A 27,404-nucleotide genomic window follows, 5' to 3' on the forward strand; every position below is an offset into this window, starting at 1 on the left:
GTGTGAAGTAGGGTGAGCATGTCTAAGACTGGCTAGTTTGGACAATTTTATTAATAGCAGGCTCTGGGGCATAGAGGTTGTATCTGGTTATTTGGTACCTAGGCCTAGGGGTCACTAGGTTAGGGGATTAGTAGCCTTGAATGTATGGAGAAGGAAATGGCAGCCCACTCCAGTACTCTTGCCTGGAAAATCCCATGGATGGAGGAGCCTGGTAGGCTGCAGTCCATGGGGTCGAGAAGAGTCAGACAGGTCGGACAGGACTGAGCAACTTCACTTGCACTTTTCACTTTTACCCATTGGAGAAGGAAATGGCAACCCAGTTCAGTGTTCTTGCCTGGAGAATCCCAGGGACGGGGGAGCCTGGTGGGCTGCCGTCTATGGGGTCACACAGAGTCAGACACGACTGAAGCGACTTGGCAACAGCAGCCCTGAGTGTAAGAGCCCAAAAGAGGAAGTGGTAGAGATACGGGCTCTGGATATTTAGTTTGTATTTGAAAGGCAAACTTTCAGGCCTGTAGTTTTCTCTCTCTAGGAATTAGCTAGCTGTGCAAGAGGCTTTCTCACTAGGGCCTGTAAGACCCCTGTTATTGTTTAATATAGGCCATTTTTACATTTAATTTTGAATTGTCATGTATCAGCTTGTATCTTTAGGTAATTTTGATGTACACTGAAGTCCAAGTATGTTTTACTTTGTGCAAAGAGAACTGTTAAAAAAAAAAATCATCTTTGGGTTTAATTTCTTGCCTTCTATTTACTTAGAAATAGGTTTAGGAACCTGCTTATGCTAAACCAGGTACTGATTGTGTTGCCTGGGAAATATTTAGGAGAATTTAGCTAGTTGTGGGTTGATTTTCTTGAATTGGTTTTGTTGTAATCAATGTTTTTGAATATCAGAAAAGTTAAAAAATGTGCAAGTTTCTTCTTTTTTTACAAGTGGACTTTTATAAACAGGGAACTAAAATGCTAACTTCTCTTTCTCTCTGGAAGGGAAATATTAATAGTGTTTCATCCTTTGAATAAAGATGCTACCTTAAACAAGCGTGGACATTACCTAGGGTAATCAGATTGTCCTTTAATTGATGAATAAGCATAGTATTATATGTTTTTATAATATTTATGGAATTTTGTCGTGTACACTCTTAATCTGAATTTGAAAATATCATGAGCAGTTCTTTTTCAGGCTGACGTTATTCACTCTTAATCCCTGAATATCTGTCCATCCTGTGTCACATTTCCTTGATCGGGGTTCATGAAACAGTTATTAAAGTTGATGGTTGTTGTGATGGGCTGTCAATATGACCTTAGGTTTATTTCAAGTTTCAGTCATTAGAATATTCTCAAGCTTTGATTATTCTTTGCTTATCTGTTTTGTAGTTAAATTTTATTTGGGTCATATTATCATATTCTTGAATTTGTGGTTATACCAAACTTTTCTCTTTGGATAGCTCAAGTCACTATAGAGGAAATCACTCCACTTGTCCCCCCACAATCAGGAGATAAAGGACAAGAAGATCTTACAAGCTATTTTCTTGAAGCACTTTTAAAATATATAGTAATTCAGGTATGTGTAATCTTCTTTTATATCACCCTTCTTACTGTCCTCTGGGTAGTTCATTTTCAGCTCCTTCCAGTTATGCTGTAATAGTACATACTTGCTTATTTTCCTAAAGGAGGAGTAACAGATTTTTACTTCTGAATATGTTAATATGCTCTTCCTGAAATAAAATCATTAGAGGGATTATGAACCTCTTAGAAAGGGAGCTGGAGAGAGAAATTTTTATAGTAGACTCTTTATGTCTGTAGTGTCAGTGAAAACAAGACCTGGAGCTGACTGTGACTCCGATCATGAACTCCTTATTGCCAAATTCAGACTTAAATTGAAGAAAGTAGGGAAAACCACTAGATCAGTCAGGAATGACCTGAATCCAATCCCTTATGACTATACAGTGGAAATGACAAATAGATTCAAGGGATTAGATCTGATAGAGTGCCCAAAGAACTATGGATAGAGGTTTGTGACATTTTACAGGAGGCAAGGATCAAGACCATCCCCAAGAAAAAGAAATGCAAAAAGGAAAAATGGTTGTCTGAGGAGGCCTTACAAACAGCTATGAAAAGAGAAGTGAAGGCAAAGGAGAAAAGTAAAGATATACCCGTTTAAATGTAGGGTTCCAAAGAATAGCAAGGAGAGATACAAAAGCCTTCTTCAGTGATAAATGCAAAGAAATAGAGGAAAGCAATAGAATGGGAAAGACTAGAAATCTCTTCAAGAAAATTAGAGATACCAAGCGAACATTTCATGCAAAGATGGGCTCAATAAAGGACAGAAATGGTATGGACCTAACAGAAGCAGAAGATATTAAGAAGAGGTAGCAAGAATACACAGAAGAACTGTACAAAAAAGATCTTCATAACCCAGATAATGACGATGGTGTGATCACTCATCTAGAGCCAGACATCCTGGAATGTGAAGTCAAGTGGGCCTTAGGAAGCATGACTATGAACAAAGCTAATGAGGTGATGGAATTCCAGTTGAGCTGTTTCAAATCCTGAAAGATGGTGCTGTGAAAGTGCTACACTCAATATGCCAGCACATTTGGAAAACTCAGCAGTGGCCATAGGACTGGAATAGGTCGGTTTTCATTCCAATCCCAAAGAAAGGCAATGCCGAAGAATGCTCAAACTACCGCACAGTTGCACTCATCTCACACACTAGCAAAGTAATGCTCAAAATCCTCCAAGCCAGGCTTCAATAATATGTGAACTGTTAACTTCCAGATGTTCAAGCTGGATTTAGAAAAGGCAGAGGAACCAGAGATCAAATTGCCAACATTGGCTGGATCATTGAAAAAACAAGAGAGTTCCAGAAAAACATCGATTTCTGCTTTATTGACTATGCCAAAGCCTTTGACTATGTGGATCACAACAAACTGTGGAATATTCAAGAGATGGGAATACCAGACCACCTGACCTGCCTCCTGAGAAATCTGTATGCAGGTCAAGAAGCAACAGTTAGAATTGAACATGGAACAACAGACTGGTTCCAAATCGGGAAAGGAATATATCAGGGCTGTGTATTGTCACCCTGCTCATTTAACTTATATGCAGAGTAAGTACATCATGCAAAATGCTGGGCTGGATGAAGCACAAGCTGGAATCAAGATTGCCAGGAGAAATATCAATAACCTCAGATATGCAGATGACCACCCTTATGGCAGAAAGTGAAGAAGAACTAAAGAGCCTCTTGATGAAAGTGAAAGAGGAGAGTGAAAAAGCTGGCTTAAAACTCAGCATTCAGAAAACTAAGAGATCATGGCATTCAGTCCCATCACTTCATGGCAAATAAGTGGGGAAACAGTGAGAGACTATTTTTGGGGGCTCCAAAATCACTACAGATGGTGACTGCAGCCATGAAATTAAAAGACACTCCTTGGAAGGAAAGTTATGACCAACCTAGACAGCTTATTAAAAAGCAGAGACATTACTTTGTCAACAAAGGTCCGTCTAGTCAAAGCTATAGTTTTTCCAGTTGTCATGTGTGGATGTGAGAGTTGCACTATAAAGAAAGCTGAGCACCGAGGAATTGATGCTTTTGAACTGTGGTGTTGGAGAAGAGTCGTGAGAGTTCCTTGGACAGCAAGGAGATCCAGCCAGTACATCTGAAGGAAATCAGTCTTGAATGTTCATTGGAAAGACTGATGCTGAAGCTGAAACTCCAGTAGTTTGGCCACCTGATGCAAAACACTGACTCATTTGAAAAGACCCTGATACTGGGAAAGATTGAAGGCAGGAGGAGAAGGGGACGACAGGATGAGATGGTTGGATGGCATCACCAACTCACTGGACATGAGTTTGAGTACCGGGAGTTGCCAGTGGAGAGGGAGGCCTGGTGTGCTGCAGTCCATGAGCTCACAAAGAATCAGACACGACTGAGGGACTGAACTGAACAGAATCTGAACTTTATGTGTATATACCTTATGTGAGCCAGTTGTGTTTACTTTCTAGTCTTTCGTTTATAGTTAGCAGCTGTGGCATTTTAAATGAAAGATGGTTTGATTTAGGGATCAGTCTGACTAGAAGCAGCAATTGAGGAGGTGGAGTGAGGATGCCCTTAGAGGGTGGAGGAATGTTATTTTACTTAAACCTACTTGTACTTTAAAAAATTTTAGGTACCTGTATTATGTAAGATAACCTGTTTGTCTTCATATATGAAATGTGCCTATCCTGAATGATGAAAACACTTTTAGCATATACACATTTCTTTTAATTGTTCTGAACACAGAAATTCCCTGTGTTGTTATGAAGTTAATTTGCACCCTGAACGAGATGGCCAGGGTTTGAATCCTGACTCTGCATCTTACTGATAGTATGATTTTTAGTAAATTACTTAACCTCTATGTGCCTAAAGTAGAGACAAAAAAATAATACATATCTCATTTTGGTGTTTGGGGCTTAAGTAATTAGTGTATAGTATTTAGAATAACCAACTATGATATATAGTTGTGTTTTGTAGTGAGTAGTTACTGTTACTGTATTACCAGTTTTTATTTTTAAAATGTCTTTTGTACTTCATGTAAATTTTTAAAATTGTTTTACTGGTTTATTGAGATACATTTGACATAAAGTAAACTGTAATGTTTGAAAAGTACATTTGGATGAATTTTATTACATGTAAACCCCCCTGAGACCATCACAACAATCAAGATAATGAATGTATCTATCACCCCTAAAAATTCTCAGATGCCATAATAATCCTCCCTTCTGTACCTGCCTGCCACCCTTCATCGTCTTGTTCCCCAGGCTACTGTCGATCTGATTTACTTTCACTGTAGTTTGCATCTTCTGTATTTTCATATAAATGGGATCATATTGTACCTCTTTTTTCCTTCTATTTTTGGTCTGGCCTTTTTTTTTTCCAGCATAATTAAAAAATCTTTATTATTATATGTATCTATAGTTTGGTTCTTTTTATTGCTGAGTAACTTTTCAGTGTATGGATATGCTATGATTTGTTATCCAATCATCTACTGATGGTACAGTGAATTGTTTCTAGTTTTGGGCTATTACAGATAAAACTACTATGATTATTGGTAAATAAGTCTTTGTGTGAATACAGACTTTCTTTTCCTTTGGGTAAATATCTAGTAGTGGAATAGCTAGATTGTATGGTAGGTATATTTTTTCCAAGTGGTTATACCTTTTTATACTCCACTAGCTATGTTTGTGACTATATAAGGTTGCTTCATATACTCACCATCAGTTGATATGGTCAGTCTGTAGTTCTGGTCATTTTAAAGTTAATGTACAGTAGTATCTTGCTGTGGTCCACTCAGGTCCACTTTATTATCCCCCTACTTAGATATTTTCCTCAGCCTACTGGAGTTTTCACACCCTCTATTTCACAGCTCTGCTCCTTCTGGCTTACTCTACATTTCATGGATACTTTCCTCACCCCTGTAAGACTGAGTCCCCACTGAACTGCCTCTGTTATACTCCCTTCATGGACGCCTCCTGTAGTCAGGCTCTGATTGCCTGCGCTTGACTGACAACTCTTTCATGCCTTCCACTCTTCCCTCTCACATATTCCCGTTTTGTTTGACTTTTAGGCTGAATTATTCAGGAAGGGAGAAAGAGGAACGAACACTATATCTTTGTCAGTAGTAGAGCCGAGTTTTAAGCCAACTTTGACAGTTTTCCAGAGCACATTATAAGATTTTTGAAAGATAACATATATCATTGACCTTTGAACAATATAGGTCCCCTTATATACACAGATATTTTTCAATAAATATGATCTACACTACCACACAAGCCACTGTTGCTTGAATCTATGAATATGAAGGGCTGACTGCAACGTTACCAATGAATTTTTAAGTGCACAGAGGATCAGCACTTCAACCCCCAGGTTATTCAGGGGTAAACTGTATATTGTATTTGCATTGTATTTTTCGATTTACATAAACATATGTACATGCACAGATTTAGCTTTTTATCTTTGTAGTCTAGTTTATTGCTTAGGTAGCCTCTTATAAGCTTGTTTTCAAGTAGTAGTTTTTTTCCTCCTGGAATGATTCTAATTTTTTGTTTAGGTAAAAAGTTTAGAGTGGAAGAACAAAGAAAACCAAGAAAAAGGATTTTCATTTTTGTTTTCACATTTTAAGAAATATTATTTGCCTTATATTTTCCCAAACATCTGTAAGGAGAATAGTTTATATCATCCTGTACTTGGTAAGTAATCTTTGTAATTTTCTAAAATATTATATGTAATAGTAAAACATTCATGAGTAGAAATTTAGCATTTATTACCTGCAGAAAACTTGCAACATTTAATTTGTATTGATTAATGGGAGATAGTGTACCATAATTCATATTGAATGTTATACTGAAGGTGCAATTTTATTAGTGGAGAATTTTCACACCAAATGAAGAGATTTATCAAAAACTTATTTCTGGGTATCACCTCTTGGAGAAGTTAGCCTACCAGGAATATTTGTGATCACAAATTAAACTTAATTCTAATGTTTGGTATCATCTTTAAACTATTTTGTAAAACTTTTTAAAGGTCCCTCAAAGGTTTGGTTTTGTATCTCTTTTTCAAATTCTGTATGAATAATTACATTATCATATATTTTGATCATATCTTGTTCCAGTATTTAGTCTATGCCAAAATGTTTTTCGGAACCTTGAAGCTATAGCCTCAAGGACAAAGCCTGGGTTAGAAGTAGACCACTGCCATGTATAGAAGCCATTGACAGCCTGTATGTGGAAATGTCTTTTTTGCCCAAAGATGTTTCTGTTCTCAGCTCTGCCAAGTTTAGACAACTCACAAGCTTAGGCATAGTCATTAAGGCTGGTAGAAATGACTTAATTTAGAGTAGCAGACCTTTACCATTGAAAACAATATTTGCTTTAAAAATGATTTTTCTATGAAAATTCTCATACTTTGTATGATATCAAAATATGTGTCTCAGACCTAGTTAATTGAAGTGAGCTCTCATTAATTTTAAATGGCTCTGGATGTTTCTTAAGATTTTTAATGATTTTTTTAGTGATATTTTTGCACATTTCCATATATCAGCTGTATATGTTTCAGTCTTCTAGATTCCATGCTAATATCTAGTAAATTATTTTAAAAGGTATTAATTCTATTTCTTAAGTCAGGATATTATCACGTTTTCTGAAATATTTAAAAACACATATTTATCTAAGCATAATTCCTTTCTTATTTTGGTTTTTGTTTCATTGTGCGTAGATATCCCACAGATGAGACCAAAGCCACATTATGTCATGATAAAGAAGGATGCTGAAACCAATGAGGCAATCTATTGTACAAAGGAGCCTTTCATTAAGGCTCGTGTTATTGTCATTCGTTGGCTGGTTTCATTCTGGCTGGAGCCAAAGCCGCATACAGGACCTCATATTCCTGGGATGGAAGGTGAAGTCTTGCCAAAAAATATTCAGGTAATACACACACAGAGCAAACTTGTTAAAGTTAAAAATGGGTTTAGAGATTTGTCCACTGATTTCAGTTCCTTAGATGTAGAACACATTTTAAACAAATAATAATGCTACATTCTTTTTATAAATGTATTTTGTAAATCCAGATTTTAATAAGCATTATAGAAACAACAGTTTTCTTAATGAAAAATGCAATTTGTAATGTTGTAAGGTATAAAAGATAATTTCAGTCATATACAAGTCTCAGCTTATTTCTTTATTTCATGTTAATTGTACAGTATTAAAAATATTCTGAATTGTACAAATAAAAATATTTTGAATTGTACAAATTCTTGCAATTGGAAACAACTTGCAATTAAATGACCTTCATAGTTCTATTTATTTTTTATTTACTTTTTAAATATTTAGTTACTTATTTTGATTGCCTTAAGTCTTAGTTTGTAGCACATGGGCTCAGTAGTTGCTCTGTAGCATATGGGATCTTAGTTACCCAACCAAGGATCAAACTCACATTCCCTGTGTTCGGAGACAGATTCTTAACCACTGAACCACCAGGGAAATCCCATTCATAGAGTACTGTTTTAAAGCCCTGTCATCATGTCATGTCCTCTTTTTTCAGGAACACTGACTCTAGAAATGTGATGTAAAGTTACACAGCTATGCAGTGGAAGGACTAATATTTAAAATTCTGTAGAACCAATACAGAATTGTAAAGTAAAAAATAAATAAATAAATAAATTTAAAAATAAAAAAAAAAATTCTGTATTTGTAATTAAACCATTACCCTCTTTTTTCACTTGCCCCTCCTCTCAGTGTGCATTTTTTTTTTCCTGAAATTGTCTTTATTGCAGTTTATTTTTATTTTCCTTTTCTCATATTTCCTCATTTTAAAAATATTTAATATGTGTGTGCTTTTTTATACAACCTCTTTAAGTACTTTAAAAGTTAAGTGGAGGTATAAAGTATGTTCATTAACATTCAGAAAATTTTACTTATATTCCCTCTAGCCTTTTAGTTGTCTATAGCAGATTATGTGATGTGTTTTCCCGAAACATTGTTCTAGGTTCTCTACAAAGAGTTTTTGAATGTAGACACTCTCAAGCAGAACTATTCTTTCTGATCCCAGAATTCAATAAACTAAAAATAAGATTTTTTTTTTAGTTGGAAAGGTATATTTGAGATCATTTACATACTTAAAACCCTTTTATTTTATAGATGCTAGAACTGAGACCAAAAATTGAATAACATACCAGAAGTATATTATCATGCAATTGTATAGTACTACCTGTCATACCATGGTAGTAATTTCTTTAATACTGCCTTAAGACTTTTGCTTTTTCTCTAACTTTAGCCATCATCTTCAGTCATGGTGAAAATTGTTAAGTTATTAGAATGTAGAGTTTTCTAATTTATATTTTATGTTTCATTTCTACTTTTTCTGTCATTTTTTTTTTTCCTGTTCCTTTGGTTTTTTAAAGAAGTTTGCTTGCATAATCTTTGTTTATGGTAAAATAGAGATGACTTCACACATTTAAGACAATAAATAGTCCAGTTTTAAGGTATTTGTTATTGAAGATCAAGCTGACTCCTTTGGCATTATTCTTTTACCCAGTCTAATTTGTAACTTGTTTGTGCTGCAAACACACTGAAAAACTTAATTGAGTAGATGTTTAGTGAGGATCACTGTGTCACTTAGATATTGAATTATTTCATTGCCATTTAATTATTTAGCATGTATTCTAAATGAAACTCTATTCCTAGATTTTAAACAATGCTATAAGTTATTTATGGAATGTTTTGAATTTTGTCAGTATTTGCTATCGGAAGACAAAATATTGAGTTAAAGGATCGTGACATTCTCCCACTTTGTTTTTCTTTTAGAGAGCAGCTGCTAGTTTGGTATCCAGAGAAGAAAACAAAAATGATAATGCTGATAAAACAGATAGAAGTACAGAACCTGAACAGTCTCATTCCAACACAAGCACTCTCACGGAGCGAGAACCTAGCTCTTCTAGTCTCTGTAGTATTGACGAAGAGCATCTCACAGACATTGAAATAGTTCGCCGAGTTTTTTCTTCTAAAAGAAGTAACGTAAACTTTGTCACAGAGATATTTCGTCAGGTAAAATATCTCTCAATATTTTTAATTTGTAATACAAACTTTTACCTTTAACATTGAATATACTGACTTTTAGCTATTTAGAATTTATTTTTCATGAAAAAGTTTTTTAAAGTTCATATTTAGTTTTTAAAACTACATCTAATCCTTGAATGTTTTCAGTTATTTTTTTAGTTTATGATAACTTTGGTTTAATAATTATCCCCCCAATATTTCTTCTGTTACCAGAATAATTTTCTTAGTGACTCACTTCATGGTTTGAAAGTTTTCTTCCTATAATTTATTAATAAGTTATATTAAAAGTATTTATCTTTCACTCTAAAATTAATAAAAAATGATTTATGAATAGAGTGTCTTTATCCTCTGCACGGAGGCTCGGTTTTGTCTTCTAAGGCATTCTGAAATTAAATTTGCTTAAGGCATATATTGTTTGGGGAATAAAATAAAGAAGAGGGAAGGGAAAAGAATAAAACCTATTTCACATAAAGATAGTTAAAAATTCCTAAGCGCACATTTTCAGTTACATAGAAATTTTATGGGAAAATAAACCTTTTGAAAACTAATCATTTGCTCTTAATAGCAAAGGTACTTAACTTTTACAGGTAAACATCATTGAGTTTTGTAGCTGAAGGGGATCATTCAAGTCTCACAGCAAGTAAGTGGTAGATCCTGGACTAAAATTCTATTAGTACTCTTTATTCTATGCTATACTGTCTTCACATACCAGGGAGCTCTCCAGGCAAAGCAGATTTTCATCTCCTACATGTTTGTTGATATGTAAAAGAAAGCATATGAGGCAGCATTAGCTTTGTCAGTCTAAGGTAAACAAACAAGTTGTAACATTTTGTCCAGCTTTGGCAGTGAGTTGCCAGCTCTAAGGTTTGGGTTGACAGAATATGAGACAAGTGCGAAGGGAAAGATACTTGACAAGTATGAGTGGACTCTACTTTGCTTATGGGGAAATTTAAAGCTTATAGAACTATAAAGGTTTTCTAGTTCTTGAGTCGGTTTGAGTATGTTTGTTTTTGTAGGAATTTGTTCATTACATTTGTTTTTAAATGCATTCCCTTATAATCTCTTTAAATCTCTGGAGCATTTATATTAATATTTTTCCTTGTCATTCCTGTTAGTATTTGTTCCTTGTTTGTTTTTTCTTGATGATTCTTACCAGAGATTTGTCAGTTTTATTAGTCTTTGCAAAGAGTGAACTTTTGGCCTTGTTGATCCTGTGTTTTATGTTCATTTTCTCATTTATTAATTTTGCTCCTTGTTATTTCTTTCTACTTTTCTTGATTTTATTTGATGGTTCTTTTCCTAGCTAATTAGGCTCAACATTTTTTTCATATAAGCATTTTTGAGACTATTAATTTACCTCTTAATGCTGTTTTAGCTACAGTCTACAAACTTTGTATGTTTATTATTCACTTCTAAATGTTTTCTAATTTTCATGTTAATACCTTCTTTGACCTGTGATTATTTAGGTGTCCATCTTCCAAACAAAATTTTTCTAGTTTTCTTTTTTCTCACAGATTTCTAATGTGATTCTTTTTGGTCAGAGGATATAATTTGTGTAATTAGTATGTAGTCAATCCTCATAAATGTCCTATATGTTTGAAGAGAATGTATTCTTTTCTATGAAGTTCATGATTTTTAAAGTTTATTAAATCAAACTTATTATTGTGTTGGTGAACTTTTCTGTATTCCTACCTAAAATATTTGGTCAGCTTGACCTCATAGTTACGGAGAAGGGTGTATTAAAATCTTTTGTTCTGATGGTGATTTGCTCAATTTTTTCTTTGTAGTTCCATAAATTTTCCTTTGTATATTTTGAAGCTTTGTAATTAAGTACATACATATTTATAATTTTATATCTTCTTGGTAAGTTAAACTTTTTGTTTATGGACCTCTTAATCTGTAGAAATTATCTGTAGTAAAAAAGAAAACTTAATTTGCTTAAAGTCTACCTATAGTAGTCTATCTACTTTTAGTATATTAATACCACTTTTCATTAGAATTATCCTCATGTATATTTTTTTTAATTCTTTAATTTTAAGTCCTCTTTATTATATTTTATATGTCTTTTGTAAATATGGTTGGATTTTAAAAAATCTTTGTCTTTTAACTGGAATATTTATTATAATTACTGATATGTTTGGATTTATTGATATGATCTTATTTTGTTCTTTTTATTTTTCTTATGTCTGTATTTTTTATATTCCTCTTATTTTTTGCTTTCTTTTTAATTGATGATTTTTCATTCTGTATCCTCCTTCCTATCACTTGGTTTGAAAGTTTTTTCTTTTCCTTTAGTGATAACTATCTAAATTTTAACATACATACTTCACTTTCCAAATATAAAATTATTGTTTTTTTACCCTCTTCCTAAACAATACAAGGTTAATAGAACCCTATTATTCTAATTTCTCCCCAAATAATATATTGTTATTAACAAATAATTCATTTCTATTTTGCATGTTTATATATTTAACTCCAGTATCATTATTATCTGTGTGTTCAGTTGATTTACAGTTAGTTTTATTCATCACTCCTTTTGATGATGATTTTTTCCTTTTCAGATCTTTCATTTAGAATTACTTTCCTCTGCTTAAAATTCATCATTGAGTATTTACTTGCAGTTCAGTTCAGTCGCTCAGTCATGTCCGACTCTTTGCGACCCCATGAATTGCAGCACACCAGGCCTCCCTGTCCATCACCAACTCCCAGAGTTTACCCAAACTCATGTCCATCGAGTTCGTGATGCCATCCAGCCATCTCATCCTCTGTCGTCCCCTTCTCCTCCTGCCCCCAATCCCTCCCAGCATCAGAGTCTTTTCCAGTGAGTCAACTCTTCGCATGAGGTGGCCAAAGTATTGGAGTTTCAGCTTTAGCGTCAGTCCTTCCAAAGAATACCCAGGACTGATCTCCTTTAGGATGGACTGGTTGGATCTCCTTGCAGTCCAAGGGACTCTCAAGAGTCTTCTCCAACACCACAATTCAAAAGCATCGGCGCTCAGCTTTCTTTATAGTCAGACTGTCACATCCATACATGACCACAGGAAAAACCATAGCCCTGACTAGACGGACCTTTGTTGGCAAAGTACTATCTCTGCTTTTGAATATGCTATCTAGGTTGGTCATAACTTTCCTTCCAAGGAGTAAGCTTAGTGGATGTCAAACACTTATAAATTTTTGTTCTGAGAATGCCTTTTATTTTGCCCACATATTTTTTCCACTGCATATAAAATTTTAGATTGACAGTTATTTTCACCCAGTACATATCAGATACTTTCCCACTTTTCTGGTTTACCGTGTTACTGTTAACATGTGAATCAGCAGTTGAGCTCTTGATGCTTTATAGGTCAATTCTGTTTCTCTGGCTTTTAATACCTTTTTTAAAAAATTATTTGGCATTTTGTATTTTACTGTGGCATATTTCGGACTTCCCTGATAGCTCAGTTGGTAAAGAATCACCTGCAATGTAGAAGACTCCAGTTCGATTCCTGAATCAGGAAGATCCACTGGAGAATGGATAGGCTACCCACTCCAGTATTCTTGGGCTTCCTATATGGCTCAGTTGGTAAAGAATCCACTTGCAATGTGGGAGACCTGGGTTTGATCCCACGGTTGAGAAGAGCCCCTGGAGAAGGGAAAGGCTATCTGCTCCAGTATTCTGGCCTGGAGAATTCCATGGACTGTATAGTCCATGGGGTCGCAAAGAGTTGGACACCACTGAGTGACTTCCACTTTCACTTTTCACTGTTCAGGTCTAGATTTCCTTTTATTCTTCAGGGGATACTTTGGGCATACTGTATTTATGGATTAGTATAATTTGACAGTTATGGAAAATTTCCAGACATCATTCTCTCTTTAAATATTGCCTCTGTCCTTTTTTTTTTTTTTGCATTTCAAGATATGTGTTAAACCTTCCTGCTTTATACATCTACTAATCTCACATATATATTTTCAATCTCTTTGTCTTTCCATGCTACATTCTGGATATTTCTTTCTGATTACAACTGTTTCTGGAAGTTGGCCGGTCTGTTTGGTCACTTTTAGGTCTCTAGTTCATACCTTTTTATGTATTGATACAAAATTTTTTATTATATTTATATTTTATTTTCTATTGACTGATTGATCCTCCTGATATTCCTGAAGTCTTTATAGGTCTGAGTCTGCCATATTTTGCTTCTGAATGCTCCTCCTCATGGTGCTATATATTCTCTTGAAATATTTTGTGATCAGAATTTTGATTCTGAACTTTTGCTATTTACGACTGTTTCTTGATTTGGTTTGTTAAAGGTTGATTGTTCCAGAGAGGAGATGCATTTACTTCATATAGATGCAAGGAAACTCTTCGAATCTCACATTAAACTGAACTCCTGAAGTTTAAGCCAGCCAGATAATATGAACGTACAAGTGTAAACCTGTATTAAGGCTAGCTTTTGGTGACAGTGTCTCTGAGGAGATCTCTGTTACCTACTTTGCCTCTACGTATTGGCAGTTTTCCTTGCAGACTTTTAATGGGGTAGTTTTAAGTGATGGGACTGGATGCTGTCATCTTTATTTTTTGAATGTTGAGTTTTAAGTCAGCTTTTTCACTCTCCTCTTTCACCTTCATCAAGAGACTCTTTCTTATAGGTCCCCTTGACTTCCTACCATAAGGGTGGTGCCATCTGCATATGTGAGGTTATTGATGTTTCCCCCAGCAATCTTGATTCCAGCTTATGCTTCATACAGCCGGGCATTTCACTGATGATATATATTCCTTCGGAACTCCAGTTTTGGAGGTTTCTTATCATTCTTTTCCTTGCCCCTGTAGATCCATAAAATCGAGGGTAATTGGTTCCACTCAAAATGAAACTGCTTTATTGCTACACCTAAAACCTCTCTTGAGTTTGGACCTCATGAAAGTTTTTATTTTCAAATATTTCTCCCTACGTTTTGGCTCATCAGTGCATTTAAGAAGATAAAAGTTTTTTTTTTTAATGTATTACATTTTTTTTTTTCAGTTGTACAATTGGTTACCTAGTATCACACTCTTGGAAATAGAATTCCCCTTATTGGGTTTTTAATGATACTATTTATATTTTAATTTCTAGAAGTTAATATTTGATTGTTTTTAAATATCTGTGTAGTGATTTTTTTTTTACAGTGGCTTATTTGTTCATATTTTCACTTTCTTAATATTAAAACATATTAAAATACTCATATTCCTTATTCCAGTAATTCTAGTAACTTAGGTTTTTGCTGTTCTGGCCTTGTTTGTTTGTTTATTCACCCTCATTTGTTTGTTTGGATTTTTATGTTAAGAGCTTACATTTCTTTGGAATCGTATGAAAATTACTTTAAAACCTGGGTTGAAGCATGTGTTCCTCCAGAAAAGGTTTGCACTTGCTTCTCTCAGGTATTCAGGAGTCCTGTCAACTTTGGTTTACTTTACATTACAGTTCTTCGCTGATGATACTTCTCACTTTGCAGCACTCAAAGTTAGGTGATAGCCAGCCTGCGAATATGAGTTTCCAGGGAAGACTGGTATTCCTTACTCAAAGTCAGCAGACAAGTTTCCTCGCTGCCTCTTCTCTGGAGTCAAGTTTTTTCTTCCTCTCCTAGCTCACCATTAGTTTGAGGATGTACCCTTGATTGGTTTCTCGTTTATATGGTCTCTCTGATCCACACAGAGGGCATTAAAGCAAAGCTCTGAAGGCTGTCCAAGGCAGCACCCACCTGTTGCATTGCTTACTCGCCCCTCTAGATCAATACTTTCATTTTGTTCTAGACTCAGAATATCCTTACAAGCTGAGCCATTCATTTAAAAGGTATATTATACTTTTTATGTGACAACTTAGGTGTTCTGTGCAAGTGGATTCTAGGGTATCTTTCTTACAGTACTGCTGGGAAACTGAAGTTCTCTGAGATGTTTTTATTATAATAGCTGCTTTTTAAAAGTGGTTTTTAAGGCAAAACTTAAAAATAGATTTTAGGATGGTGACTTCAGTGAATCATTAATGTTTTGAAAGGAATCAATTTCTAAGATTAGATTGTAATAGAAAAACTATTTTTACTTGCTTAATACTGATGATAAGTTTGCACAATGGAGAATCTGTGTAATAATTTCTTTCTAATTTGAAGGCTCATATGTTTCATACTGTGGTATAGACAGAAATATTTCATTAATTATTAGGTATATGGGCATATGATGATTTTGCCCTTAGCAGTCCCAGCTAGAGCACAAGTCCCTCTGTAGGTAAGTTTAGTAGAAATGTTTATCTTTTTGTCTTTCAAATAATTTCATCCTCATAGCCATTACACTTAACTGTTCCCTGTCTTCAGTCTTCCTGTCTTTCCTTCTTACCTCCTCTTCTTGCCTGGCTACTCAGCCTTTAAGATCATAGCTTAAATGTGAGTACACCAGAAAAGTCTTCCATGACTACCCTCACCCATTCACCTGCCCACCCACGAAGCAGGTGTACGCACACGTGCGTGCACACACACACATGTTCAGTAAGGACCTCTTTTTAATGATGATTCTGGAAACTAGACTCTCCTTCATAGTATCTCTCCTGAGTAGTTTCAGAAATTTTTTAATGTTTGTTTAATTTTGATCTTTCTTATTACCCTCCATAAATACTTATCTTACTCATTCATCATTGTAGCCATAGTGCCTGGCAGTGAGTTAGGCACCAAATAAATTATGATGAATTTGTTGAGTGAATTTTGATGAATTGTCAAATTTGGTGAATTAATCAAGAAACTCAGTAACTGTTGAGTGCTGGGCACTTTGTTAGTGCTACCTGTGGGCTAACATGTATTTCTGGAAGCCAAGTCTTGAGACAGTTTTGTTACATAGGTGATCATTATTTTTAGGGCCAGTTTAATGATTGTGAGTTCTAGCTCAGATGAAGGTATCTATAATGTTATGTGTCTTTAAAAGAAAGGTACAACTGTAAAGTGTAAATGCCCAGATTGTTTGAAATGATAAAATTATTCTCCATATCCCTTCAGTTCAGTATAGAATAGGCATAACAACACTCTAGACATCAACACTCTATTTTATAAATAAACCCATTCTTTGTGCTGTATGTTGTTAGTACTTGGAGGCTACAGTGAGGAGCCACAGGTACTTTGATGTGAGGTAAATAAAACACAAAGAGCTTAGCCTTTAAAAGCACCACAGATTTATTTATATGTAATTTAAAAATATATAAATGGGTGGTAGTGGGTGGCAAAGTAAAACCTGGGGCTCCTGAGAAATCCCCAGAACCCTTTGAGATTCATAAGGTCAAAACCTTTTTCACTCTTGCTCTCTCACAAGTATGCAGTGAAAATTTCCCCGGGATACCTGACATATGATATTGTATCAGATTTAATATGGAAGCAAGCAGATAAGAGAATCCAACTGTCTTCTGTTAAGCTAAACATTAAAGAGATTTACAAAAAAGTAAATAATTCTACTCTTCTTTTAATTTGGAAAATGAATTATTCGTGTTAACATACATTAGATTAAGTATTCTGAGACAAAATGTGAACCTCTTTGTCTCTAAGGAGACAAAAAATTCCCAGGTCTGCTAAATGCTCACTGTATTTAATTAAATTTTAAAGAATGTGTTTGTCACAATCTGGGTTGGTTAATAATAGAAGCCCATTAAAAAAGTAATCAGAGACTAACATGTTTTGTTGTGTTTTTTCACCAAAGAAGAGAGCCTTAGCTACCAGTAAATCAGATCCCATTGGCGAAGCCAGTTATTAGAAAACTATGTACCAGGTTGCCTTGAGCTGATACCATTAAATATTTTACTTATTTTTTATCTCTTGTTGTTTTGATTTTTTCTCCCTGTAGTTTTCTGGTTCTGATGTAGTTTTATGGTCATAGAATCATAAAAGTGGAGATGACCTCATAGGTCTACCTATAGAAAGAAAATTTGCTGGATATTGATTCACATATTCTTGCCTATAATGACAGATTCCCTTATTATCAATTAATACTTGTATCTGATTGTGAGTGGTACTTCTCTGTAGAAAGATTAAGGTGCCAATATATGGATTTGACTTTCCTGGTGGCTCAGACAGTACAGCATCTGCCTACAGTGTGGGAGACCTGGGTTCAGTCCCTGGGTCAGGAAGATATCCTGGAGAAGGAAATGGCAACCCACTCCAGTATTCTTGCCTGGAAAAACCCATGGACGGAGGAGCCTGGTACGCTACCTACAGTCCATGGGGTCGCAAAGAGTCGGATATGACTGAGCAACTTCACTCACTCATATGGATTTGAACGTTCTGGTCTGAGACAGCTATTTTTCATTGTAAATGTATAAAATGACCCTCTAGTTTTTATGCATCAGATTTTTAGCCATGACTAAGATCAGTCGTTCCTCAAGATCCTTTAGTGTGTAGGCAAAATCAGTATGGTGGCCTGTAAGGACAAATGTGGTATGTATTCACTCTTGTCTTTAATAGATACATCCAGCCACTTGGAATATAGTGTGATAATTTGTGCAATAATGAAAATCGTAGCTCTGGGTCTAATATTTTTAAAATTAATAAGCTTTATTTTTATAGAGCAGTTTTAGGTTCAAGGGCTTCCCTGGTGGCTCAGATGTAAAGCGTCCACCTGCAATGCAGGAGACCCAGGTTTGATCCCTGAATCGGGAAGATCCCCTGGAGAAGGAAATGGCAACCCACTCCAGTACTTTTGTGTGGAAAATCCCATGGACCGAGGAGCCTGGTCAGCTACAGTCCATGGGATCACAAAGAGTTGGACACGATTGAGTGACTTCTCTCTTTAGGTTCAAAACAAAAATGAGCAGAAAATACAGAAACTTCTCATGCTAATTTTTAAGTAAATTTTTCAGTATTTGAGAATAGAACTTTTAGAGATTGAGCTTTTTTTTTCTTTTAATATTTTTAAGGAAGTCTAAACTGTTGCTTCAGTTGTAAAATAGTCTTAGAGCAGGCAGTGATGATCAAAATTATGCCATTGACCATTAAACTGTCAGAACATGAGAATGAGAATTTGGGAATGGGTTTGTTAGATGGAGGAAAGTAGCAAGTAATACAGTTTTCTAGTTAATCAATAATAGCAATAAATAAAAGGATTACCAAACAACATGAAATATACCCTATTGATATTACATGTGAACTTTTCATCATTATTTCCTTGGCTAGTTTCAGTCAGATAAAGTAGTCTTTTGACCCCATGATTGTTATTAAATATTCATAGATAATTCTAGAGTAGACAGTATCAGGTTTTAGGTAAAGGTTTTGTGATTTTTACAGCTGAAATTCATAGATAATCATTATGAAACAAATACAAAAGAAAATCAAGTAAGTTGAATACCAGTTTTATTTGTTAAAAACATACAATGAAAATGTTAACACATAAGCACACATATTTTAAGGGAAGGACTTTGAGTAGTGAGACCGAGTGTTTTTCTTGCTTTATAAGTATGAGTTGTATAAAAGGGTTATTTTTTTTTCCTGTGATGATGTTTTTGTGTTAAGGAAAATGTTATTTTTAAACTTAACACTGAAAGGAAAGGATAACTGTAAGGTATTCCTTTAAACTTTCTAAATATTTTTACCATATTGTTTAGCTTGTAAAATTTTAAGTGTGTAAAATGACAGAAGAAAAGTCTTACCATTTTAAACAATACATTGTGAAAAGCTAAGTTGCCTTGTTACATAGTGTTTTTATTGCTTTTTAGAGTCATTTTTTTATTAAAATCTTTTTATCAAAAGTTATTTTAATCTACAAAAATATGATTTATTATGAAAAGTTGTATTTACATTAAACTTATAGGAGCACAGTTACAGGGAATATGTTCATTCTGAAATAGCACTATTGAAACAAATCTTTGCTCCTAGGGCTGGAACTCCATATCTACCTACCAAAAGTATTTGTCTTAATGTATTTACAGATTATTTGGAAGCAAAAGGTTTTTCTGACAATGAGTTGTTTGACTTTAGCTCTTTAAGAATCATTTATATCTCACATTTTATTAAGATAGAAATGTATATTTTAATAGTTTGCAATAAAGTAAAAGGTGTCATTATATTCTCTCTTTTTTTCACTAGGCATTTTTATTACCAATTTGCGAAGCAGCAGCTATGAGAAAAGTGGTAAAAGTATATCAAGAATGGATCCAGCAAGAGGAAAAACCTTTGTTCATGCAAGAGCCTGAAGAAATTGTGATCTCTTCTTCAGACCTTCCATGCATTGACAATGTCACAGACCATGATATTTCAATGGAAGAAGGAGAAAAAAGAGAAGAGGTAAAATAAGACTTACGTATTTTAGTATAAGTGTAATAGATAAGATTTTCACAGAAGTGTGGTGATATGGGATAGATGGGAAGGTAAAGATACTTTTCAGTATATAGTTGATCCTTGAACAACGTGAATTTAAACTGTGTGGGTCCATTTATATGAGGATCTATTTCGATAGTAAATATTACAGTACCACATAATCCATAGTTGGTTAAATCTGCCGATAATGGAGAAACTGTGGATATTGAGAGCCAAATATAAGTTATATGCAGATGTTTGACTGCTTGAAGGGTTGGTGCCCTACACCCAATGTTGTTGAACAGTCAATTATATTTCACAGTTTAGAAAATATGTTATCTCAGTACTCTATCCCAAAGCTCTTTGATGTCACAACTTTTAAAAGAGCTTGTATTCTGATTCTTTCAGTCATTGTCTAGATCAAAATTGGATGGTATTACAAAAGGTATATTTTAAAGTGTGGTGGGAATTCCCTGGTGGTCCCGTGGTTAGGATGTGGTGCTTTCACTGCTGGGGCCCAGATTCATCTTTGGTTTGGGTAAGTAAGATCCTGCAAGCTACACATCCCAGTCAAAACTGTGAGACTAAATCAAAATGGATGCTCTAGTACATACACTGAAAATACTTTTATTTGGCTGTAGCTAAGAGTCGGTGGTTGAGAGTGATAAGAAATGTGAGATAGACAAGAACTAGACCCTGTTTAGTGACTTGTATGCTGTCATGATGGACTTTGATTACATTCTGGACACTGGAAAGATTGTGAATAGAAAACGGCATGGATAGTTATACAAATCTCAGAAGGCTCATACCAAGCTTAGAATGGAAGATAGATTGGAGGCCAGTCTGGAGGCAAGGACACTAGCTAGGAAGTACCAACAGGAGATAATAGGCAGCTGATAGAGGATAGTGGCAGTTGCAGTGGAAATATAAGGGAGAAGATAGATTTATTAGCTCCTTTGATGGTGAAATCAAGTTTTGATGATTAATTATATATGAGGAATGAGAAGGTGTCTCAAGCTTTTTCTTTTGCAACCAAGTTAGTTGCCATTCACACATGAACAGGAGTGAAAATAAGTGCAAGTGTGGTGATTATGTCCAAGGAGGCTATATTCAGATTGGTAGAAATGAGGGGAGCATGCTTGTATAAATTTACTTTTAAGTGTCTTGAATTTGACGTGCTTGTGGGTCATTCAGGAAGAACTGTTCAGAAGATACCTGATGGAGAAGTATGGAGCTTAAGAGAACAGTGTAGACTAGACCGTGATCTATTGTATTGGCTACTCGGACAAAGCTGAGTTCCAATTCTGCTTCTGGTAATGAAACAATAGTTTGATTAGACTAAATCTCCCATATGTTAAAATTGTAAGTTCTAGGCAGAATACTAAAAAAAAAAGAAGATACTACTGAGTGACCAAAAGCAGAAAGAAATTAGAAACTTAAAAAAAAAGAGAGAGAGAACAACATTGAGTGAAATTTCTGTTTAACTGAGGGAACTCCTTAATCAGCAGGACTTTTGACAGCTAACACTCCGGCAGAAAGATGCAGTATTCATCGTTTGAAGTGTCAGTATTCATCTATTTTTGGATAACAGGAATTTTATTTTTCTTAAGTAGGATACATAGAAGCTATTTTCTTTTATTTCAGTCATTTGGATTCTGGCATTTCCTTTAGAAGAGGATTTATCTTTTACAAAGCTATAAATAATACGATCCCATTCTCTTTAAGATTTATTTATTTATTTGGCTGCTTTGGGACTTTCTCTAGTGGCAAGTCAGGGCAGGGGCTGCTCTTTGTTGTGGTACGCAGGCTTCTCATTTCAGCAGCTTCTTGTTGCAGAGCGTAGACTGTAGGCATACTGGCTCAGCAGTTACGGCTTGTGGGCTCAGAAATTGTGGTGCACAGGCTTAGTTGTTCTGCGTCATGTGGGATCATCCCAGACCAGGGATGGAACCTGTGTCCCCTGCACTGGCAGGCAGATTCTTAACCACTGCACCACCAGGGAAGCCCAATACAGTCCCATTATGAGTGTGTAAGTGTAAGAGGAGAGGTTTATACATTAGACAGGTAGAAAAATGTCTCTGTATCTGAAATAATACAATTTCTGACTCGTCCTGATGGTTGACATTTTTTTTCCCTATATTTTTGTCAATGAGAACTTTTTTTTACAGTGTACGTATATGTTACTTTTGTAGTCAAATAGGATATCGTCTATTTTGAGATGGTTAACAGAGGGACCCAGTACTTTCCAGTTTACTTCTTGAACTTACTGGCTTGTCACAGCATTCTTAATTGATAAAGTATAAACTTGATGTTTTGCTTCAGGAAAATGGGACCAATGTTGCTGATCATGTTCGAAATTCCACTTGGCCTAAAAATGGAACCTACCAAGATATTCTTCATAATGCTTCTGAAGAAGCCATAGAACAAAACATACGAGCTGGTACCCAGGCAGTTTTGCAGGTAGATCACTTTTTGTTTATTTTTATAAAATGAAATAAAAATCATTAACATTTCAAATACATATTTCAATATTTCAGTGTAATTTTTTAAATACAATGAACTCACCACACACATTTATCAGTTACTGTTATGCCCTATTAATGTTGTTTTTTCCTTAACCTTCATATCATAATGTGTATTGATAAACATTGCATTTTTTTCCATAGTTTTAAAATTTATATAAATTGTGTCATGATATACTGTCATCAGCAACTTTTTACATTATCCAGTATGTTTTTTAGATTTCTTGTTGATACATAGCCATAGTTAATTCATTTAAAACTACTTGGTGGTATTATAATTAATTTATGATTATTTTGCATTTTTCATAGTCATTTTTCTATTTTTTTGTGTGTATGTGTTGATGGTTTTTTAAGTTGGTATTTTAAGATGGTTTCCAGTTTCTCAGTATTCCAGATAATGCTGCATTGAACATTATTATACATGTATTTTTGGGTACGTGTTGGACAATTTCCCTAGGATACATATGTAGAAGTGGAATTGGTGGGTTGGAGCATTCCTACGTTATCAGTTTTACTTAACTATTAATTGCCAAATTGTTCTTCAGCATGATTATATTTTATGTTCCCTTAGTAGTGCTTATAAGTTCTTATTTCCTTGTCTCTTCCTCATAGCTTATAGTGTCAGATTTTAATTTTTGCTGCTCCTGTGTATATGAAATGTTATTCTTTTTAGTTTGTGTTTCCTTGTTTTAATTTGCTTTTCTTTAATCACTACTGAAATAAAGTATCTTTTCTTATGTATGGCCTATTAATACGTTTTTCCATATTCTTTTGGATTTTTTTTGTTACTGATTTTTAGTTCATTGTATTTATTCATTTTTTAAATCTTACTGTTCTTGTCAAGGCCACATGTGACTTCTCCATTGTTAAATCACATGGAATTTTTCAGTCCTAATTTTACCAGATTTGTCAGCATTTTACAGAGTAGATCATTCCTCTCTGTTAAAACCATTCTTCAGATGGCCTTCAGAATATCATACCCTCCTGTTTTTCTATTTTCTCCGAACTTACTGACTACTTCTTAGGTTTTCGGTTTCTTTTCTTTCTTTCTTTCTTTCTTTTTTTTTTTTTTTTTTTACTGATTTTTCAAAATATTTCTGAACTTTCATGTTGAAGTACCCAGGGACCAGTGCTTGGCTCTCTTTTCTGTGTAAACTTACTGATGTCTTATTGATCTTATCCATTCTTAGGGCTTTAAGTGTCATCTCTACACTGCGACTTATACTTTTTATGTCTAGTCTGAGACTTACTTTCTGAACTCTTAAGAGTCCTGAACTCAAATATTCAAATGCCAAGTTAGCATCTTCACTTGACTATCTAATAGACATCTTAAATTTGACGTATCTAAAACTTGACTTATCTTGTTCAACAAACATGGTCTTCCTGCAGTTTTTCTCATTTCATTTGATGGCAGCTCTTGTTTTCCAGTTGCTCAGGCCATCTTATTTCCTGTGTTTCTTTTATATCTAATTTGACAACAAATCCTGTCAACTTTCAGAATGTATATAGAATCTGACTACTGTTCAGCACTCATACTACCTCTTTTGTTCAAGACTCAATAATCTTTCATCTGGAATATTGCAGTAAATTTCTAATTACTATTCTTGCTTCTGGTCTTGCACCTGCCATCACCTTGGTATATTCTCAACCCAATAGCCAGAGGGATCCCATAAATCAGATCATGTCATTTTTCTGTTCCAAAGCCTCTGGTGCCTTTTTATTATCACTGAGTTCTTCCCAGTGATCTGTCAAGCCTTTACATCATTGCTCCTCAAAGTATGTGGTCCACAGAGTAGTCCCAGCCCACAGGTAGTTACAAAATTGAGAGTGAAAGTTTAGAAACTTAAGTCATTTAATATCCCTTGATTCTGATGAGAAGTTTGGGTTTGTACTTTGCATGTCTTTTTCTCATTTCCTTTATCCTATTCATTTTTTAAAATTGTATTTTACTATAGGATTGGTCTGCAAAAGACGGGGGAAAACCTGTACCTCACCACTGGCAGTATAAGAAACTCTGCTTCAGGTGCTCTGGCTGTTTCTCAACGTACCTCCCACTGCTTTTCCCCTTCCTCACTTCACTCTATACTTGGTATTCCTCGCTTATGCTAGGCCGACTCTCACCTCAGGTCATTTAAACTTGCTTTTCCTTTTCTTAGGAACATTTTTCTTCCAGGTTGCTACATAGTTGACCTTTGTCTTTTCTAAGTCATCCTTATTTATATTCATTTTCTGCTCCCTGTCACTTCCTTTGCTTACTGGGTTCCACGGGACAATGAGATGATAGTGAGGAATCCTTGTCGTCTTGACTTTTGGCACTACTTCATATATTCAGGTTCAGGCAGAACTTTTCAAGTTCAGTTGCTGTTAAAACATTTGCTGTAGTTCCTGATAAAAAGTCTTTTTCAGATTAAGAAATTTTACCTTTTTTCTTAGTGTGCTAAATTAAAAAAAAATGAATAAGTGCTAAGTGCTTTTCTTCATGCAATGTGATGATTCTACCTTTTCACATTTTAATCTGTTGATAGGGTATATTATATTATTAAACTCTGCTGATGTCAAGGCATTCTTAGATTTCTGAGGTAAATATTACTTGGTCATAAAGTATTATATTTTGCTTGAGTTGAATTGCTACTTTGTTGAAGATTCTCATCTGTATATTCTGAAGTATCTCTTAATTTTCTTATATAGTCCTTATCTTTCTTTGATAACTGGGTTATAGCTTTATAAAAATAAATTTGGTAGTTTTTTTTTCTTTTTTTGTTTCTGAAACACTTTATGTATAATATGGATCATTTTCTGGGAAAATTGGACAAAACTCTGCCTGTAAGGCAGCGTAGGCCTGGTGTTTAGTGATGGATCAGGGATACTTTGATTAGCAGTTCACTGTCTTTGTATTGTACCTCTTTTCTACTTTTTCTTGAGTCAGTTTTGGCAGTTTATGTTTTATCTACAAAATATAATCCATTTTTTAAATTAAATTTTCAGTTTTACTGGCATAAAGTTATTCACTAAACCATCATTTTAAAATTCTCCACTGGGTATGTAGGAACATCCTTATTTTATTTCTAATGTTATTTGTGCCTCTCTTTTGCTTTTCTTAGTCAGTGTTGGTAGACCTACAGAGTCAGCTCTTTTCACGATTTTAAAGTTAGCTTAAGTGTTCTTTGCTCATATGATTTTACAACTATATTTTGTTACAGAGTTCATCCAGGGAATTTAAATCATAATTGTGGGTATGGAAGATGTAAATGTCCTTGGTTCACAATAAATGTAATGTTCTGTTCCTCCAAAGTGTTTTGAGAACCTTTGCACATACCTGTCACTAATATAACAACTTTGTCCTCTATAACAAAGTATAATTAATGATATTATAATCAATTTAAGATACATATTGATAGATCCTGATTAGTGGTACTGTAATATGCAGTCTGTTATTAACAAAACAGATACGCACACATAATCAATAAACATGAAAAAAGAAAATAGATGATTTTGAACACCTCATTCAGAAAGTTCACCTTGATTGAGTTGCCTATCATCTTGATTGAGTTATCTATCCTCTTTTATCCTAAACTGTTTTTATTTTTTTTATTCTTTCCATTTTATGACAGTAATAAGGTTATTATGTTAAAGCCTCACTTTTAAAAATTGCTGTTTTTCACTTGGTTTATTTTCTTTCAGTGCCTGCTAGTAATTGTATATTTGTCTAGATAAAAATAGATTTAATGAACTTTAATTTCCCATATCAAGCTGGTGGTAGAAGCAGGATTAGAACTAACCTACAGTCTAATGCTTTTAAATTTGTTGTAGATCACCTAGCATCTTGAATTTTTTTCCTTTTAAATTTTGTAACAAACAGCTTATGATTGTTTTTACCTTAGGTGTTTATTATAAATTCTTCAAACATATTTCTTCTTGAACCTGCAAATGAGATAAAAAGTCTTCTGGATGAGCACACAGATATGTGTAAACGAATTCTTAACATTTATCGGTTCATGGTTGTGCAAGTATCAATGGACAAAAAGACTTGGTAAAAAAATGCCTTTTTTTTTTTTTTTTAAGTGTATATGCACATAGTAAATTCTAGAGAAATAGTGTCTGAATAGGGCTGGTAACAATATTGTACAGGCTTCCATTATTGAATGAATGAATGACTATAATATTTTAGGTAATAATCATGACGGCAACAGTGTTCTCCTTCACTTTATCTCAAGCATCTTTGATCAAACTTTACAAGATCCCTTTGTTTATCTTTCTAAAGTGGGCATTGATTGCCTTCCCCAGGAATGCATACTGGCATGCATGTATGAATAAATGAATTTATGTATGTTTAAATGAATGATTAAATAAATGTTTGAATGTATGACTGCCTGATTCCTGAACCTGATATTCAAGGCCTTGTACAGTCAGGCTCCTGACTCAAGCCCTATCTCAAGCCTAAATTCTGTCCTGCAGGATGTGATCCTACCTGCCGGCTTTATCAGATTGCTCTCTCTTAAGAGTCTGAACTTTTCTTTAGAGAATCTAATTCCTGTCATCTTTTCCTGTTGTTACCATAACTATCCTTAGATTCTACCTTCCTTTCCTCACATATTCTTCCTCTTTCAGTTCTCTTCCTTTCATTCTGTTTTTACCTCTGTCATTTTGTGGTTTTGCAGTCACTAAATCGTGTCCGACTCTTTGCAAACCCCTGGATTGCAGCATGCCAGGCTTCCCTGTCCTTCACCATCTCCTGGAGTTAGCTCAAATTATGTCTGTTCAGTTGGTGATGGACATTTATACAAGTAATTTAGGAACTAAGACAATTTTGACAAGATCTACAACAGAGATAAGGATGAGATGGTTAAATAGCATCACCTGTGTTGTAGATCTTTTCAAAATTGTCTTAGTTCCTAAATTACTTTATACATATCTGTTTACCTCACTGAATTAAGATGCTCTACAAGGTATATACTAACTGTCTTGTTTTCATATTTCCTACATTTCTTAGCATAGTATCGTATATTATGGATACTCTATAAAAAT

At 34.5% G+C, this 27,404-nt stretch overlaps 1 protein-coding gene across 10 annotated transcripts in view; it reads left to right on the forward strand.

The window, feature by feature from the left end:
- The window catches only part of RALGAPA1 (Ral GTPase activating protein catalytic subunit alpha 1), a 200,201-nt gene that overhangs the window by 49,376 nt on the left and 123,421 nt on the right, over window positions 1-27,404 (forward strand). For all 10 annotated transcript variants that reach the window (XR_005723808.1, XR_005723807.1, XM_040256748.1 and 7 more), the window contains exons 7-13: window positions 1,446-1,561; window positions 6,090-6,228; window positions 7,253-7,461; window positions 9,340-9,579; window positions 19,648-19,845; window positions 22,180-22,317; window positions 26,261-26,409. Coding sequence is in view for 8 of the 10 variants with exons in the window: in XM_040256748.1 (XP_040112682.1) it covers window positions 1,446-1,561; window positions 6,090-6,228; window positions 7,253-7,461; window positions 9,340-9,579; window positions 19,648-19,845; window positions 22,180-22,317; window positions 26,261-26,409 (1,189 nt within the window). In the remaining 2 variants the exon portion in view is untranslated. The remainder of the gene's footprint in view (window positions 1-1,445; window positions 1,562-6,089; window positions 6,229-7,252; window positions 7,462-9,339; window positions 9,580-19,647; window positions 19,846-22,179; window positions 22,318-26,260; window positions 26,410-27,404) is intronic.

Source organism: Oryx dammah, unplaced genomic scaffold, assembly GCF_014754425.2.
Source record: "Oryx dammah isolate SB20612 unplaced genomic scaffold, SCBI_Odam_1.1 HiC_scaffold_16, whole genome shotgun sequence".
Classification (NCBI taxonomy): domain Eukaryota; kingdom Metazoa; phylum Chordata; class Mammalia; order Artiodactyla; family Bovidae; genus Oryx; species Oryx dammah.